General features: G+C 40.1%; 2 protein-coding genes across 3 annotated transcripts; both read right to left on the bottom strand.

Annotated features, from left to right (window-relative positions):
* Positions 1 to 112: 112 nt before the first annotated feature.
* Positions 113 to 5028, bottom strand: LOC106362715. Of its 2 annotated transcripts, XM_048772597.1 has the most exons (5): positions 4814 to 5028; positions 4545 to 4685; positions 4088 to 4465; positions 262 to 4004; positions 113 to 162 (listed from the first exon to the last, which is right to left on the bottom strand). In XM_048772597.1, the coding sequence occupies exons 2-4, from the start codon at positions 4662 to 4664 to the stop codon at positions 318 to 320; spliced, it is 4185 nt and encodes a 1394-aa protein (XP_048628554.1). In that variant the 5' UTR covers positions 4665 to 4685; positions 4814 to 5028; the 3' UTR covers positions 113 to 162; positions 262 to 317. The 2 variants fall into 2 exon arrangements, with proteins under 2 accessions (XP_048628554.1, XP_048628555.1); XM_048772598.1 differs by lacking the exon at positions 4814 to 5028 and having other exon boundaries at positions 4080 to 4470.
* A 1735-nt stretch (positions 5029 to 6763) lies between these two features.
* Positions 6764 to 12123, bottom strand: LOC125598859. Its single transcript, XM_048772596.1, has 5 exons — positions 11928 to 12123; positions 11661 to 11831; positions 11144 to 11521; positions 7121 to 11051; positions 6764 to 7015 (listed from the first exon to the last, which is right to left on the bottom strand). The coding sequence occupies exons 2-4, from the start codon at positions 11802 to 11804 to the stop codon at positions 7161 to 7163; spliced, it is 4413 nt and encodes a 1470-aa protein (XP_048628553.1). The 5' UTR covers positions 11805 to 11831; positions 11928 to 12123; the 3' UTR covers positions 6764 to 7015; positions 7121 to 7160.
* Between the last annotated feature and the right edge of the window lie 4555 nt (positions 12124 to 16678).

Below are 16678 nucleotides of genomic sequence, written 5' to 3'. Positions count from 1 at the left end.
GGTTTATCTATCTGAGAGTTTTATAAGCCATGCCTGTGAAAAACAGAAACTGTTTGGAGGTGTATCTACACGAATGATTGTAAAACAGAGGGGTCAGATTTTCTTTTTTTTCCTAAGAAACTGTCCTTTGTGGCGTGCTGTCTGCTTTTATCTTCAGAGTACCTAGAGCGAACAAGAGGAATACGAAACAACGTCAGAGAACGAGAGAGAAACAAACATGAGACAACATAAGGTGAAAGAAGAGAGTAAAAATATGCTTACAGCCTTAGTGCAACGGCCTACAAAGAAATTCACAGGTTTGTTATTTGCCATAACGATTACTTATATCCTCCTCCATCCCACCCACCGTCTGGTTCCTTCCTCTTGAGAGTACCACCTGACATTTGATACATTCTTGCTTCGTCTCTCAAAGGTAAAGAGCCAGAGGAAGATAGTTGTCTTTGTACGAGTGCTGCTTCATCAGTTTCATGCCCTCCTGGTCCAGAGTTCAAGTCAAGACCAGATCTAAACCATTTTGCATTGTTGCTGCTGTCCGAAACTCCACCATTGCTACTACCGTTTGGGAGATTAACAACATACGGCCTTGGGTAATTAGAAGGGATGGCAACTCCTGGACCCAATATTTGAGAGTTGACAGGAGGGAAGCATAGCCTGCCACTTGATGAAGAGTCCATGTATGGTGTTGAAGCACCTGAAAAATTTGCTGAGGAAAGAGGAAAGCTGGAACCAAAAGGGAACCCAGGATACTGAAATGCTGATGGTGGGAATGAAACTGCTGGAGAAGACAGTAAAACAGGGCCTCTGCACATATCAGGTGTATATGATGAAACTTCAGATGTTGGACCCACCATTCTCTGCGGTCCACTGCCTCGTTCAGGCAATACTTGAGGAATACTCATTGCTGAATAATTGTTAACAGCAGGAAACCAAGATGAGAAGCCAGGCCTTATTCCACTGATCACTGGCTGTGCACTTCGGGAATTTTGACTAAAACCCAGAGATGACTCAACAACGTTAACATCATCAACAGCAGGTCCATCGTTTAAATCAAAATCCCTACTACCACCAGAAGATAAGTTTGTCTGTTGAAAAGTTGAATTCACCCGATGACCACTGCTTACTGTATGATTATTCATATCGGCTGGATCATCAAGTCTGTTTAGATCAAGATCCAGTACACCAGAGGGATTTGTGGGATTGGCAAATCTTTGGGAAGGCAGCTCTTCAAGAACTCTTTCATCCGGTACATTTAGGTCGAAGTCCAAGAGTGTCTTTGTTTGCTTGCCAGCGGTTGTAGAAGCATCACAGGAAGCCACCTCTTGGACTTTTCTTGGCTCAGCTGGTCTGAAGGCGCTAGTGGCAGCAGATCCTCTCCACCCAACAGCTGGTTTATTTCTCAACAGATCATCACGCGGAACAAAAGCACCCTTTGCAGCAGCAGCAACTGTAATGGATGCAGGAGGTCGACTGGTTTGTAAAGGAGTAGATGTCAAAGACAACGATCCAGAGAAGTTACTTGAATTCTCCTTTCGTGTGTCATCCCCATTGAAAGCTTCATTTAGGTCAAATTTAACTCCGGCTTCCAGCTCTGACCCTGCTAAAGCTGAAACTGAAGGGACATCTTTGGCAACAGAGGTACATTCCTCTGTTTCATGCCCATCAGCACATGTTGTCGTGGCGCACTGTTTTCCGACTTCAGCACTCTTTAGAGACGCCTCCACATGCTCAACTTCAATCTTAGTTACAGATGAGTCCAGATGAGCTGTCACAGGTTTGTTCTTTTTATCTGTTTGGTTCACATGATTAATCCCTATGTCGATCTTTTCTGCAGCCACTCCCTTGGAGAACCCAGACGAAACTTTTACATCTTCACCCGTTTCTTTAACCAACTCGGAACTCAAGACTACCGGGGGTTTCTGCTCTTTCTTGTTATCATCGACTACATCAGAGTGCGAATTTGCAACAGCCAAGGAATCTACTTTGGGACATAATACGATGGCTTTACATTCAGCTGGCGCAGAAGTTTCCACTGATGTACAAGCAGCCTTTCGATCGTTAGCTGTTCCACCACAATCATTATCATCAGACAATTTCTCTGGCATCGATCTATCAACATTTTCAGTACTCCTATCCTTGGCAAACTCTGACAAAACTGAAACCACTTCACCCATTTTATTAACTAGCTCAGAACTTAATATCACCTTTGGTTTATCTTCCACCTGAGCACCACCAGCAGCCTCCAAGTGTGAATCTTCAGCAGTCAAAGAATCTGCATTTTGACTTATGCCAATGGTTTTACATATACGTAGGGCAGAGTTTCCTGTCCTCATCACTGTATCTGCCACTCGATCTGTCTCTGATATCTCATCAGTCTTTAGGTCACTAACTACCCCACTATCACCATCATCAGAAATGTTTCCCCCAATGCCTGATGTGTGCCCAGCGGTTGGGGCAATATCATCTGAATTTTCATTGCTTTCTAGGCACTGATCCACCAATCTTTGCAACTCTTCGATTTCTGAATCGGAGTTCTCATCAAGATCTCCCGGCTTAGAATCATTTTCATTCTCTACAACGGCCAACTGCTCGCCACTACTACTGACATGTTCAACAATGGTGAGATTCACATTATCCGCTTGCTCGCTAGGCAAGCCATCCAAAGAATCTGAAACCCGAGATACCGAGGGTGATGCAACAGGGGATTTGGACATTTCATCAGCAGCAACAGTAGCTAGAAGATTCATTCCAACATCATCTGCACCAGCCACACATGCATTCGCCTCAGAGTCCCTGACACAACTTTCAATCAAAGCATTCATTAAGCTGTGTGATTCACCATGCCCTTTTTCAGTTTTGACATCATCTCCCGAGGTAGGAGACGTGGGCTTGACAATATCTTCTATTTTACTAGACTCATTAACAGCCTTCTCGTGCTCACCACCACGTTCACCACATTTAGGCAGCTTAACCAACAACTTATTGCTACAACCTTCAGCTTTCTCAAAAGTTACAGTTCTTTGTGATGAGATGCTCCTGCTCAGCCCACCTTCTGCGTGGACTGCAACAGTATTTTTTTGCTGCCCAACGTTAGCAACAGCAACACCTGTTCCAGGTGATGGGGCTGATCTAGTAGAACTTGGAGAGGTGGTTGCAGACTTCACGCTGTTATCTGAAATACCGGACACGGACTTAAAAGGATGTAGATGAGACACTGATGTCTTGGTTGCATCAAAGGATACAACTGAGTGTCTACTGCCATGGGAAACTTCAGACTGACGAGGTCTTCCAGGCTTGGCATCCATTTCTGCCTCAACACGTTTCTTCCATGTATCAACCAAGCTCCTTGCCTTTTTCCCAATTTCTGAGTTCTTATGTGATCGCAATCGATTAACAGACTTCCCAATGTTGCAAGTCTGAAGAGCATTGAGATTCACAGGCAGCTTGTCAAGAGCACGTAGTAAAATCAAAAGAAACTCGTCCACTGATCTATCATTTTCTTTGGGACTGCTCCCATCCCCAATTTTCCTTCTATGAACCTCCTGTAGCCACTCATCAAAAACAGATAAACCCCTCAGCTGGACGAAACGACTGAGACAGTCAAACTTGTCTGTTGCTGCTACAGCACTTGCAAGAATGGACCGCCCAATCAAATCTGTCTTCTTCTCATTCTTCTCAGGTAGCATGAGCTGTACCAATTTCTCAACCCCTTCAGAATCCACTAGCCTCCCTCTCTCAGTAATTTTTGCAATCTCAGACTTCAAACTGCTTTCTTTTCTTACAAAACCAGAACCGCTATCATCACCTCGGCTCGGACGTTCCCTTTTCACAGATTCAGAACCCTGATCACCACGCTCTCTCTTCCTTCCCTTGCCCTGTGAAGAAGAGGAGCTACTGTTCTGCATACCTTCTGTTCCTGTTTTCACTTGAGATGTTGTTAACATAGGAGAACAACCACACTGCTGTAAACTCTTACACAATAACTTATCTACTTCTTGTTGACGTTCCTGCATTAAAAAAAAAAAAAGACTTGTCAAAACCAGAGAAGAAACATAATTGGATAACGAATTTTAATCACTCACTCACTCACATCGATATAATCTTGATCAGTGAGCCACCAAATAGACTCATTCATAACATCATAAACCCTCCAGCAAACAAACGAAGAGATTCCAGATGGGAGTTCAACGCCTCTGGGAAGAAAGGTAACTTTACACGGATGAAGCAAAGACGCAGCAGGTATCTCATCCTCGTGAAAGGAGTAAAAGATCTCGTTAGGCTGAGCCTCCAAAAGGACGCCCTTCCCAAGCTTCAACTCACCGGGTCGATACAGCCAATTCACACGAACCTTAAAGCTACCTCCTCCTTCTCGTTCCGGAACCAGCAAACGGATCAAACCAATGAACGGTGGACAATCCTGAGGCGGCTTGAACAGAGCACAGTCACCAACACTAATCCTCCTCCCGTCCTGCACTAACCATCATCAAAATCAAAACTTTAAATCAAATCGGAACCAATCAAAAGCCAATTGAGACGAATCAAGTTACCTTAGAGAAGGAAGAAGGTGAAGAGAGAGAGAGAGACGAAGAAGAAGAAGCGGTTGAGATTAGACGCGAAGGAGGTCTAAGCATAAGCAGACGACGATGACCTTTCTTCCTCCCATGCATAGCCGTCTCTCATTTTTTCCCCTTTCGAATCAAAACAAACACAATTTCGTCTTCCTTTTCAGAATTGGTTTGCGATTAAAAAAACCCTAAAATTGAGATTAAAAGAAGAAGATGCGATTCCTTAGGGATTGATTTTTGAAATCGAGTACCTGATCCAATCAACCCGCGAAGATCCAACAGCGAGAAGAAGAAGAAACCCCCGTAGAGTGCGAGACACGAATCGAAAGCACGCCCTTGTTTGTTTTTTCGATCCAGCGAAGAAGAAGAAGAAGAAGAAGAAGAAGAAGAAAAAATAAAATCGAGAGAGAGAGAGAGAGAGACGAAGGCAAAAGGGGGGTACTACGAGTCGGGGCAGTTCGGGCATGTGTTTCGGGCAGCGTTTTTATTTATTTTGTTTTTGGTTTTCTGGTGACATTTGAGTGTGTTTTTCTTTTCTCCCCCCTTTTTATAGCTCTTTTTGATTTTTCTAATTTTTTCCTAAATTTAAAACAAAACGAACTTCGTGATTTAAAAAAAAAAGTTATTTGGGTTAAACACAAAAAAAAGTCTGATCATTTATAAAAATCAAACGAAATTTAGGATCATTTTTAATCAACAAACTCAAAAATAAATGTGAGTACTTTATAAAATAAAATTAGAGAAATGATCTGCTCATTTTGTTTCATATAGTGTATTTTAAAAAATGTTCTCGCGTATTTAAAATTTAATTAGAAACTCTATTTTATCCGTTGACACACTTTTTTATTTATTTAATACACTAATACAATAAGGTTAAAAATGAACATTTATTTAAATTTTGTATTGAAAATAAAAAACGACACACTTTTTGAAATAAAAATAAAACTCTAAACACACTTTTTAAGAAACTGGGAAGTATTATCTAATATTTATAGAAGAAAATATAACATTCATCTAAAAATAGAAAAAAAAATATAACATATTGGAGTAAAATCTTCATTTTCTGTATCTTTAGATATGTGCACATTCTCTTGCCAAGAAGATAAGAAATATTGAAATTTTCTTTTTTCCATGTAGATCAGATCTGGTCTGAGAGAGAGTCTCTTTGGAACGTATCAGCCATGACTAATACTTATCTTATAAAATAAGTGTCGTAAAAAAATGGAGTAAAATTCCTATGTATTTGAAAAATTCTATTTTTAGTGGAAAAAAACTAGAAGAGAGATTATCTATATAGCAAGCAAACTAAAATTATAAGCATGAATAAGTTGTTTCCACAAGTTTACAAAACCGATCAGTTTATATAATAATTTTGTGATTTGATCCAGTTTATTCTGGCTGATTACGGTTTGAATGTGGTGACCTACCCTCCACAACAAGTTATGTTTGGTTATGATTTTTATGCGAGGATCTTTTGGTTACATTGTACAGTGTCAAATCACTGTCATCAAAGTACAAGTCAATCATTGTCTCTCTTTGACACAGACATTAACTTTTTGTACAATGAGACTCGGAAGCTATTTGAGTAGCTTCCAGTGACATTTGGCTTCTTCACTCACCGATTGCTCCTAAACATGTTCTTCACAAGGCACAGAATATGTAGAACATCTCAAGATTTTGAGACGGTAATGTTAGCTACTTGAAGGTTCCATAATTGCATAGGTGACAAGACCAGTCAAAACTGGCAATTGGAGATGGTGCAAATGATGTTGGAATGCTTGGGATCAGTGGAGTGGAAGCAATGCAGGTTCTTTAAGGAATCTCAGAACAACCATTTGCACGGTTTTGTCTCAAGGTATAATGAAACATTCAAATCAAAAAGAGCTGCGTAGTTTGCTGTATAGTGGAGTTTCTTAACCCAAAGTCTTGCTTTGTTTGCTGTAACTGTTCCCTATATTGTACCAGGAAGTGGTACAAAATCTCCCCTTTGGTTGTTACATGGCTTCTGCAGCACAGTAATCATTTTCTTCCTCTGCAAAACCTCTCTTGAATCCCAAGCTTTCAACCACCAAGGGAAAACCGCAGGGGAGAGAGAGATTTTTGGAGGAACTATGTACACATGTGGGTTGTGAGTTAGCAGATGGTACAATCAGTTACTACCTGTTATTGCAATATATGAGCCATTTTGTTATAACAGAGACTAAAAGTTCTGAAATGTGGATTCAACCATAACTAACCACAAGTAAAAAAATCTACAAAAGAGTTGCTGCTGACTATATAATACACAAACCATGTCAGATTTTACCAGTCTCATACCAACAATGACCATCATTTTTTCTTTTACAGCAGAGCTCCAAAAAAAAAGAGAAAAAAAAACATAAACTAAACACTCGCTTGCATCTCTAAAAGAGATAAGGAACTAAGTTAGCGTCTGCTTTTATCTTCAAGAGTACCTAAGAGCCAACAAAGATGAATTAGAAACACAGTCAGCGAGAGATAATATAAAGAAAGAAACAGAAGATGCTAGAGCTGAAAGAAGAGAGTAAAAATATGCTTACATGCTTAGTGCAACGGCCTACAAAGAGATTCTGAGGTTTGTTATTGCCAAGAGGGTTGCTTGTATCCATCCCATCCACCACTGTCTGGTTCCTTCCTCTTGAGAGTACCACCAAACATTTGATACATTCTTGCTTCATCTTTCAAGGGTAAAGAACCAGAGGAAGATAGCTGTCTTTGTACAAGTGCTGCTTCATCTCTGCCATCAGTTTCATGCCCTCCTGGTCCAGAGTTCAAGTCAAGACCAGATCTCAACCATTTTGCATTGTTGCTGTCCGAAACTCCACCATTGCTGTTTGGGAGATTAACGACATAAGGCCTTGGGTAGTTAGAAGGGATGGCAACTCCTGGACCCAATATTTGAGAGTTGACAGGAGGGAAGCATAGCCTGCCACTTGATGAAGAGTCCATGTATGGTGTTGAAGCACCTGAAAAATTTGCTGAGGAAAGAGGAAAGCTGGAACCAAAAGGAAACCCAGGATACTGAAATGCTGATGGTGGGAATGAAACTGCTGGAGAAGACAGTAAAACAGGGCCTCTGTACATATCAGGTGTATATGATGAAACTTCAGATGTTGGACCAACCATTCTCTGCGGTCCATTGCCACGTTCAGGCAAGACTTGAGGAATGCTCATTGCTGAATAATTGTTAACAGCAGGAAACCAAGATGAGAAGCCAGGCCTTATTCCACTGATCATTGGCTGTGCACTTCGGGAATTTTGACTAAAACCCAGAGATGACTCAACAACGTTAACATCATCAACAGCAGGTCCATCGTTTAAATCAAAATCCCTACTACCACCAGAAGATAAGTTTGTCTGTTGAAAAGTTGAATTCACCCGATGACCACTGCTTACTGTATGATTATTCATATCGGCTGGATCATCAAGTCTGTTTAGATCAAGATCCAGTACACCAGAGGGATTGGCAAATCTTTGGGAAGACAGCTCTTCAAGAACTCTTTCATCCGGTACATTTAGGTCGAAGTCGAAGAATGTCTTTGTTTGCTTGCCAGCAGTTGTCGAAGCATCACAGGAAGCCACATTATTCATGTTTAGTGGCACCTCTTGGACTTTTCTTGGCTCAGGTGGCCGGAAGGCACTAGTGGCAGCAGATCCTCTCCAGCCAACAGTTGCTTTATTTCTCAACAGATCATCAGGCGGAACAAATGCACCTTTTGCAGCAGCAGCAACTGTAACGGATGCAGGAAGTAGACTGGGCTGTAAAGGAGTAGGTGTTAAAGATAATGATCCAGAGAAGTTATTTGAATTCCCATCTCGTGTATCATCCCCACTGAAACCTTCATTTAGATCAAATTCAACTCTGGCTTCTAGCTCTGACCCTGCTGAAGCTGAAGCTGAAGCTGAAACTGAAGGAACATCTTTGGCAACAGAGGTACATTCCTCGGCTTCATCCCCATCATCACATGTTGTCGTGGCGCACCGTTTTCCGACTTCAGCACTCTTTAGAGACGCCTCTACATGCTCAACTTCACCGTTAGTTAAAGATGAGTACAGATGCGCTGTCACAGGCTTGCTCTGTTTATCTGTCTGGTTCACATGATTAATCCCCACGTCCATCTTTTCTGCAGCTATGCCCTTGGGGAGCTCGGACGAAACAGTTACATCTTCAGCCGTTTCTTTATCCAACTCAGAACTCAAGACTACCGGGGGTTTATGCTCTTCCTTGTTATCAGAGTGTGAATTTGCAACAACCAAGGATTCTACTTTGGGACATAATACGATGGCTTTACATTCAGCTGGCGCAGAAGTTTCCACTGATGTACAAGCAGCCTTTCGATCGTTAGCTGTTCCACCACAATCATTATCATCAGACAATTTCTCTGGCATCGATCTATCAACATTTTCAGTACTCCTATCCTTGGCAAACTCTGACAAAACTGAAACCACTTCACCCATTTTATTAACTAGCTCAGAACTTAATATCACCTTTGGTTTATCTTCCACCTGAGCACCACCAGCAGCCTCCAAATGTGAATCTTCAGCAGTCAAAGAATCCTCATTTTGACTTTTGCCAACGGTTTTACATTTACGTAAGGCAGAGTTTCCTGTCCTCATCACTGTATCTGCCACTCCATCTGTCTCTGATATCTCTTCAGTCTTTACGTCAGCAACTACCCGACTATCACCATCATCAGAAATGTTTCCCCTAATGCCTGATGTGTGCCCAGCGGTTGGGGCAACATCATCTGAATTTTCATTGCTTTCTAGGCACTGATCCACCAATCTTTGCAACTCTTCCATTTCTGAATCAGAGGGCTTAGAATCATTCACATTCACTACAGAGGCCAACTGCTCGCCACTACTACCGACATGTTCAACAATGGTGGGATCCTTGGCAAGAGCTTCAGCTTGCTCGTTAGGCAAGCCTGTTGTATGGTTCTCTGAAATATCATTCATCAAGGAATCTGAAACCAGGGATACCGCGGGTGATGCAACAGGGGATTTGGAAATTTCATCAGCAGCAGCAGAAGCTAGAAGATTCATTCCAACGTCATCCACACCAGCCTCACATGCATTTGCCTCAGAGTCCCTGACACAACTTTCAATCAAGGCATTCATTGAGCTGTGTGATCCACTATCCCCTTTTCCAGTTTTCACAACATCTCCTAAGGTAGGAGACGTGGGTTTGATAATATCTTCTATTTTACTAGACCCATCAAGGCTAAAATTAGGTCGATTTGTATCATTGTTCTCTGAAGGAACAGGTGATGGAGCCCTGCTACTACCAGCTGCATGATCCTCAAAGGAACCTCCACTAAAACTCTGTGCCGGACTGCGACCACGTTTTGGCAGCTTAACAATTAACTTGTTACTGCAACCTTCAGCCATAGGTATGTCAGGAGTCTTTTCAGTTGCTGTTCTTTGTGATGAGAAGCTCCTGCTCAGCCCAACTTCCCTATGGACTGCACCAGTATCTCTTTGTTGCCCATCATTAACGACAGCTACACCTGTTCCAAGTGATGGTGCTGATCTAGTAGAACTTGGAGATGTGGTTGCAGACTTCATGTTGTTATCTGACGGTATTATGACAGACACGGACTTAGATGGATGTTGATGAGATGCTGATGCCCTGGCTGCATCAGCAGATACACCTGAATGTCTACCGCCATGAGAAACTTCAGACTGACGATATCTTCCAGGCCAAGATGCACCCTGATTAGATCCCGACTTGGCATCCATTTCTGCCTCAACACGTTTCTTCCATGTATCAACCAAGCTCCTTGCCTTTTTCCCGATTTCCGAGTTCTTATGTGATCGCAAATGGTTAACAGACTTTCCAATGTTGCAAGTCTGAAGAGCATTGAGATTCACAGGCAGCTTATCAAGAGCACGCAGCAAGATCAAAAGAAAATCGTCCACTGATCTACCATTGTCTTTGGGACTGCTCCCATCCCCAATTTTCCCTTTATGAACTTCCTGTAGCCACTCATCAAAAACAGGTAATCCCCTCAGCTGGACAAAACGACTGAGGCAATCAAACTTGTCTGTTGCTGCTACAACGCTTGCAAGAATGGACCGCCCAATCAAATCTGTTTTCTTCTCATTCTTCTCAGGCAGCATGAGCTGTACCAATTTCTCAACCCCTTCAGAATCCACTAGCCTCCCTCTCTCAGTAATTTTTGCAATCTCAGATTTCAAACTGCTTTCTGTTCTTACAAAACCAGAACCACCATCATCAATCCGACTTGGGCGTTCTCTTTTCACAGATTCAGAACCCTGATCACCACGCTCTCTCTTCCTTCCTTTACCCTGTGAAGAAGAAGAGCTGCTGTTCTGCATACCTTCTGTTCCCGTTTTCGCTTGAGATGTTGTCGGACTATTCGTTGACTTAGGAGAACGACCACCCTGCTGTAATGTCATCTTGGAACGAGTCTTACGCAATAAGTTATCTACTTCTTGTTGACGTTCCTGCACAAAGAAACAAAAAAAAGGGTTGTCAAAACCAGAGAAGAAACAGAAGAGAACAACAATTGGATAATAATGATTACGATCTCACTCACATCGATATAATCTTGATCAGTGAGCCACCAAATAGACTCATTCATAACATCATAAACCCTCCAGCAAACAAACGAAGAGATTCCAGATGCGAGTTCAACGCCTTTGGGAAGAAAGGTAACTTTACACGGATGAAGCAAAGACGCAGCAGGTATCTCATCCTCGTGAAAGGAATAAAAGATCTCGTTAGGCTGAGCCTCCAAAAGGACGCCCTTCCCAAGCTTCAACTCACCGGGTCGGTACAGCCAATTCACACGAACCTTAAAGCTGCCTCCTCCTTCTCGTTCCGGAACGAGCAAACGGATCAAACCAATGAACGGTGGACAATCCTGAGGCGGCTTAAACAGAGCACAGTCACCAACACTAATCCTCCTCCCGTCCTGCAATAACCATCATCAAAATCAAAACTTTAAATCCAATTGAACCAATCAAATCCGAAAACATCAAAAAAATCTCGACTTTAAATCCAATTGAACCAATCTTCAAGCAATCAAGTTGGAAAAAGGGAGAATTGATTACCTTAGAGAAGGAAGAAGGTGAAGAGAGAGATAGAGAGGAAGAACCACCAGAAGCCTCCAAGCTTGAAATTAGACGCGAAGGAGGTCTAAACATAAGCCGACGATGACCTTTCTTCCTATCCTCAGAAAGCCCCCTCCCATGCATAGACGACGTCTCTCATTTTTTTTTCCCCTTTTTCAAAATACACAATTCGATTCGATTGAAAACCCTAATTAATCGAAGAAGAAGAAGATACGATTACGATTCCTTTTTTTTAAATTCAAGTACCTGATCCGCGAATATCTAACCACGAGAAGAACGATTAATCCGTTGAGAGGCGGAGACCGAAGAACGCGAATCGAAAGCCGCCTTTGATTTTTGTTTTTTTTTTTTCGATCCAGCGAGCGAGAGAAAGAGAGAGAAGAGAGAGAGAGAGTTTTTTTTTTATCAACGAGAAGAAAAAAAAATAGAATCGAGAGAGAGGGGGGATTACTACTTTGGAAGGAGTCGGGCAGTTCGGGCATGAGTTTCGGGCAGCGTTTTGTTTATTTTTTTTACTTTTTTTCAGGTGACATTTGAGAGATTTTGGATGGTTTTTTCACCCTTTTAATAGCTCTTTTGACTTTCTTTTCTTTTCTTAAATTAAAAACATAATAAAATCCGTGATTTGTTAAAATTTTATTTAGATTTAAACAAAAAAAAATCTAAAGTTTTCTGAGAACAAAGATAAGATCATACCAATCCACTTTTTTTAGAAATCGAAAATTTATAAAATAAATGTGAGTTTCTTTCGAATATTTTTTAAAATAGATAAATATTACCCTTGTTTTTTTTTGGTGAACGCCAAAACCAGTGGTTGCGGCAGAAAATTTGAACTATCACCACGGCAAAACACATCCCAGCATGCATTCATGAAACAACATCAGCTTGCTTTTCTTGACTTGTGGTTGATTGCGAGAGGTGAAAGAAACGATGATTTTTTCAGCGTCAACTGGTTCCCAAATTTTATTTTCAGCGGTTTACTAGCGATTATTTTAATTCTCCGCTCGGTCAAATTTGCTTTCGTTGTACCTATAATTTTTTATTGCAGTCGATGGTTTTGGCGTTCACCAAAAAATATGGGTATTATATTATCCACCATTTATATAAAATAATATAATATTTTATATAAATAGAAAGAAATATAACAGTTCTATATTTTAGTGGAACATATTCAAATAAATGTGAATTACACTCCAATGTTTTGTTTGAAATAGATAAATTTTATACTATCCAACATTTATAGAAGAAAATATAGTATTTCTCTGTAAATCAAGAGAAATGTAACATTCTTCTTATGTATATGAATGTTGCTATGTTTTAGCGGACAAAAATAGAAGTGAATTGTTATTTTTGTTAGAAAATATGTATATTTTTATAGCAAGTTGATTTTTAAAAAATTAATAATAATTAATAAAGTGTATGTTAAAGTTTGCAAAACCCGATCAATTTATATAATAATACAATTGTGAGTTGTTCCGGTTATTCTGGCCGATTCCGGTTCGAATGCCCTGACCTACCCCCGACAATAAGTAATTTTATTATATGCTAGTAATGTGAATTCTTGTCGTTACATTGTCCAGTGTCAAATCACTATCAACAAAGTACAAGTGACCAATCATTTGTCTCTCTTGACACAAACATTTAACTTTTCACAATGAGATCTTAATACACTACAGAAGCCATTTGAGCGAGTCGATTGTCTTCTTCACCCACCGATTGCTCCTAGACATGTTCTTCACAGAGCACAGAATATGCAAGTGTATCAATCAAGGTTTCCTAATTTTGAACCGAAGAAAAAAAGAGATCAGAAATGAAGCATATAGTCGCCTAAACACATGCTTTCATCGAAATTTAATGTTTTGCATCTTTAATAAAACTCATCGAACTCATGACTAAATTGGCTCTTGAGCCACATCGTTGCTTACAAGCGTTGTAACATCATGCAAGAGTAGCCATTATGCACTGCTTTTGGGAGTTACGCAACTGCCGAATACCTCAACCAGACTTGAGCTGACAGCATCATCATGATGAACCAGAGGTACAGTCATCAGAACACAACACACGTATTCTTCAATTCTTGAGCCGCAAGTGTATTTATTGCCATTGACGTTAAGAGTGTTATATGCATGTTTAATTTGGTCTATGCCTTAAACCAAAATGTAATGAGGTATAAGAGTATTCGATTAACTTGCTAATCATTGTGATTTTGAGTTACATAATCATATGATCTGAAAGTTGTAAACTGCTTTTTTCTCCATTTTAAGAGTCTTTGAACTAACTCTTGACGTTTCTTGTTTTCAACGAGTTTATATTTGGGGTTGATAAACTAGTATTAATGGGCCGGATAGCCGGGTCTTAAGAAATTTGAATGGCCCAGATAGCCCAGTCTTACCAAACATGGGCCTGCTCCGGTTCAAAACAAAAGTACCTTTCTCTGTTTTTCTTGTTTTCTATATCAAAAGCACCTTTCGGTTAGACAGGTACAGGTTAAAGATGTGTACTTTTATTACTCAGACCGACGTTTCCTTAGCTTAAAAAGAAAATATTTAGCTTTTTTGTAACCATGGAAGGTCAAAAGATATAGCTATGCCACACTTATACATCACGTCAAATTACATGATTACAATACAACTTTTTTATTTGGTATGGGGAAGAGAACAGAGAAAGACTGGAGCAGGCTGGCTCGTACATCTAAACCAACCATGAGCCAGCGTCTGTCGACATCCTAATTAGAATTATCAAAACTATAGTACTGTACATTTGTGTAAAACACTTAGCAGCATATTTACCGGATTAATTAGCACAAACGAGTATAGAAAACCATATTTACAACAAACAACTACCAGTAAAACTAAAAGAACATCAACAATGGTAGTGTTGATGGTTCTATAATCTGTCAAATGATACATCTGTGTGAATTTTCGTACTATAAAAGTAAAAAACATGGACTCTCAATTTTTTGTTTAGTAAAATATTTTAGTTAGTTTAATTTTAGATATATATATATAAATTAACATATAAAATGATAACGTTTACATTTTTCAGTATTGCTTCTTTTTGCACAAACATTTTACAGTATTGTTAGTTTGAAATTTTACTGCGATGCGATGCTGAAATGAAAAATGTTTATTAACCACTTCGTTTTAGGCATTATTTGGATGATATTGTAAATCTAAAAATATTATGGGGTAAAAAGCAGAGGCACATGAGAGTTAGGGGTATTGTGTAGTTTCCAAAAGTAAGCTTCTCTCTCGTCCCATGTGCTCCCCCTCCCACTGTCCCCACTTTTTCCTTTTTCGATTAAATCAAATTAGTTAATTTCTATTTCTTTTTTTTTTTCCGTCATAATGTTTTCATTTTCATTGAAAAAGGGCAAGGCCCAAACAAACCCGAACTACAAACGGGCCCAAAACAAACCGGGCCAACTAACACCAAGAAGAAAAACCCTTAGCCTAAACAACCTGGACCTTAAGCCCATACCCAAACCAAGGGTAGGGAACCCTAATTACCGCGCCTCACCGAACGTCGACGGCGCCACCCAAGCCTCAACTTGCCACCGCACAAACGCCATGTCGCATGGGGACAAACATCGGAGAGCATCATTCCATCGCGCTCTCATCCGAATCCCATGACGACCGGGCCAAACACTCACCAAACACGATCAGCGTAGACTCATCAGAACCGTCTACCATTGACCAAACCACCACCGACATACCGAGTCGTTTCAGGTGAGAGATCAAGAGGCGGAAGAAATATGAAGCTTTGATTATCTGACTACACCGAGAAAGAAAGCAGAGACAAACTAGAGAGACTGAAACGACAAGAAAAAAACAAAGCCGAGAAGAGCGGTACTAACTGAGTTACCGCCTTCCGGAAGCAGGAGCCGGCGATGACGGTGCTAACAGAGCCACCGTCTCCCAGAAACAAAGGCCGGCGGTCGTAGAGCTGAGAGAGCCTCTACTCCCCGGGATCTAAACCTGAACTCATGAGCCGTCTGCCGCTTCGATTAACCGTTCTTCACCCCTCACCCCGACTCCAGAGAAAACAGCATCGCCGCCGTCGGGAAGACCGTACGCGCCGATCCCTTCTTGGCGCGATACCCTCACCCAGAGCCGTCAGCATATCGGGGGGGTCGGTAGATCGAAAACCACATCGGAAATCCTTGACTTGACCGGAAAAAATAGAGCCACCGACGCCGGCACGCGCGCGGACGCGCCACCGGACGTCGGGGGCGACGACACTTTCTCTCTCGACACTTTCTCTCTCTTCCTGTAACTTTTAAGTTAATTTCTATTTCATCTTTTTCTTTTGTCGGCTTTTAATTTCTTATCACACTTTTGTTTTTTTATCTATTCTCTCTATCACACTTTCTACACCTATTTTGACTGGGTTCACATTCACAATAATAATAAGTCAATAACACAATCCTCTATATATTATTTGAAAAGCATTGCAACATTTTTTTGTAATCACGTGTCATCACTAGAATGATTCTTAGAATCTTTAGAGAAATAGGTTGGTCCATTTAAATATATAAAAGATTTTTATTAAGCCACAATAAATATATTATTAATGTGATTCATTATTTTCTTAAATAAAATTACGGAATTGCCTAATGTAGCTAAAGTATATATGACAATTAATGATTTTGAATAATAAAGATTTGATAAAAATAAGTGTATATTATAATTATATTTGTTTAATTAGAAGCTATTAAAATAAATTAAACAATCATAGTAACCATATAATAAAAATTAAAAAAATTATTTATATATTATATTTTGAATTTTTAAAAACGAGTATAAATTACTAAAACTGTTAAAAGTTTCACATTCAAATTTTGTGATCTATGATTTAAAACTTTTGTTATGACATGATACAAATAATTGAAAAATAATATAAGTTGAAAGTCTCATTTAATAAGTATCAAAAATAAAAGATATATAAATATATGTATCATTTTAAATTAAATTATATGCCATATAAAAATACATAAA

This window comes from Brassica napus, unplaced genomic scaffold, assembly GCF_020379485.1.
Source record: "Brassica napus cultivar Da-Ae unplaced genomic scaffold, Da-Ae ScsIHWf_1767;HRSCAF=2399, whole genome shotgun sequence".
In the NCBI taxonomy this organism is placed as follows: Eukaryota; Viridiplantae; Streptophyta; class Magnoliopsida; order Brassicales; family Brassicaceae; genus Brassica; species Brassica napus.
This window is presented reverse-complemented; position numbering and strand designations above follow the sequence as displayed.

Bases quoted from the DNA above. Each gene is read 5' to 3' on its own strand.
- LOC106362715 (XM_048772597.1), bottom strand. From the start codon at position 4,664: ATGCATGGGAGGAAGAAAGGTCATCGTCGTCTGCTTATGCTTAGACCT. The intron at 4,466-4,544 runs GTAACTTGATTC...TGGTTAGTGCAG, and splicing joins CACCTTCTTCCTTCTCTAAG to GACGGGAGGAGGATTAGTGT. The intron at 4,005-4,087 runs GTGAGTGAGTGA...TTTTTAATGCAG, and splicing joins CTGATCAAGATTATATCGAT to GAACGTCAACAAGAAGTAGA.
- LOC125598859 (XM_048772596.1), bottom strand. From the start codon at position 11,804: ATGCATGGGAGGGGGCTTTCTGAGGATAGGAAGAAAGGTCATCGTCGG. The intron at 11,522-11,660 runs GTAATCAATTCT...TGGTTATTGCAG, and splicing joins CACCTTCTTCCTTCTCTAAG to GACGGGAGGAGGATTAGTGT. The intron at 11,052-11,143 runs GTGAGTGAGATC...TTCTTTGTGCAG, and splicing joins CTGATCAAGATTATATCGAT to GAACGTCAACAAGAAGTAGA.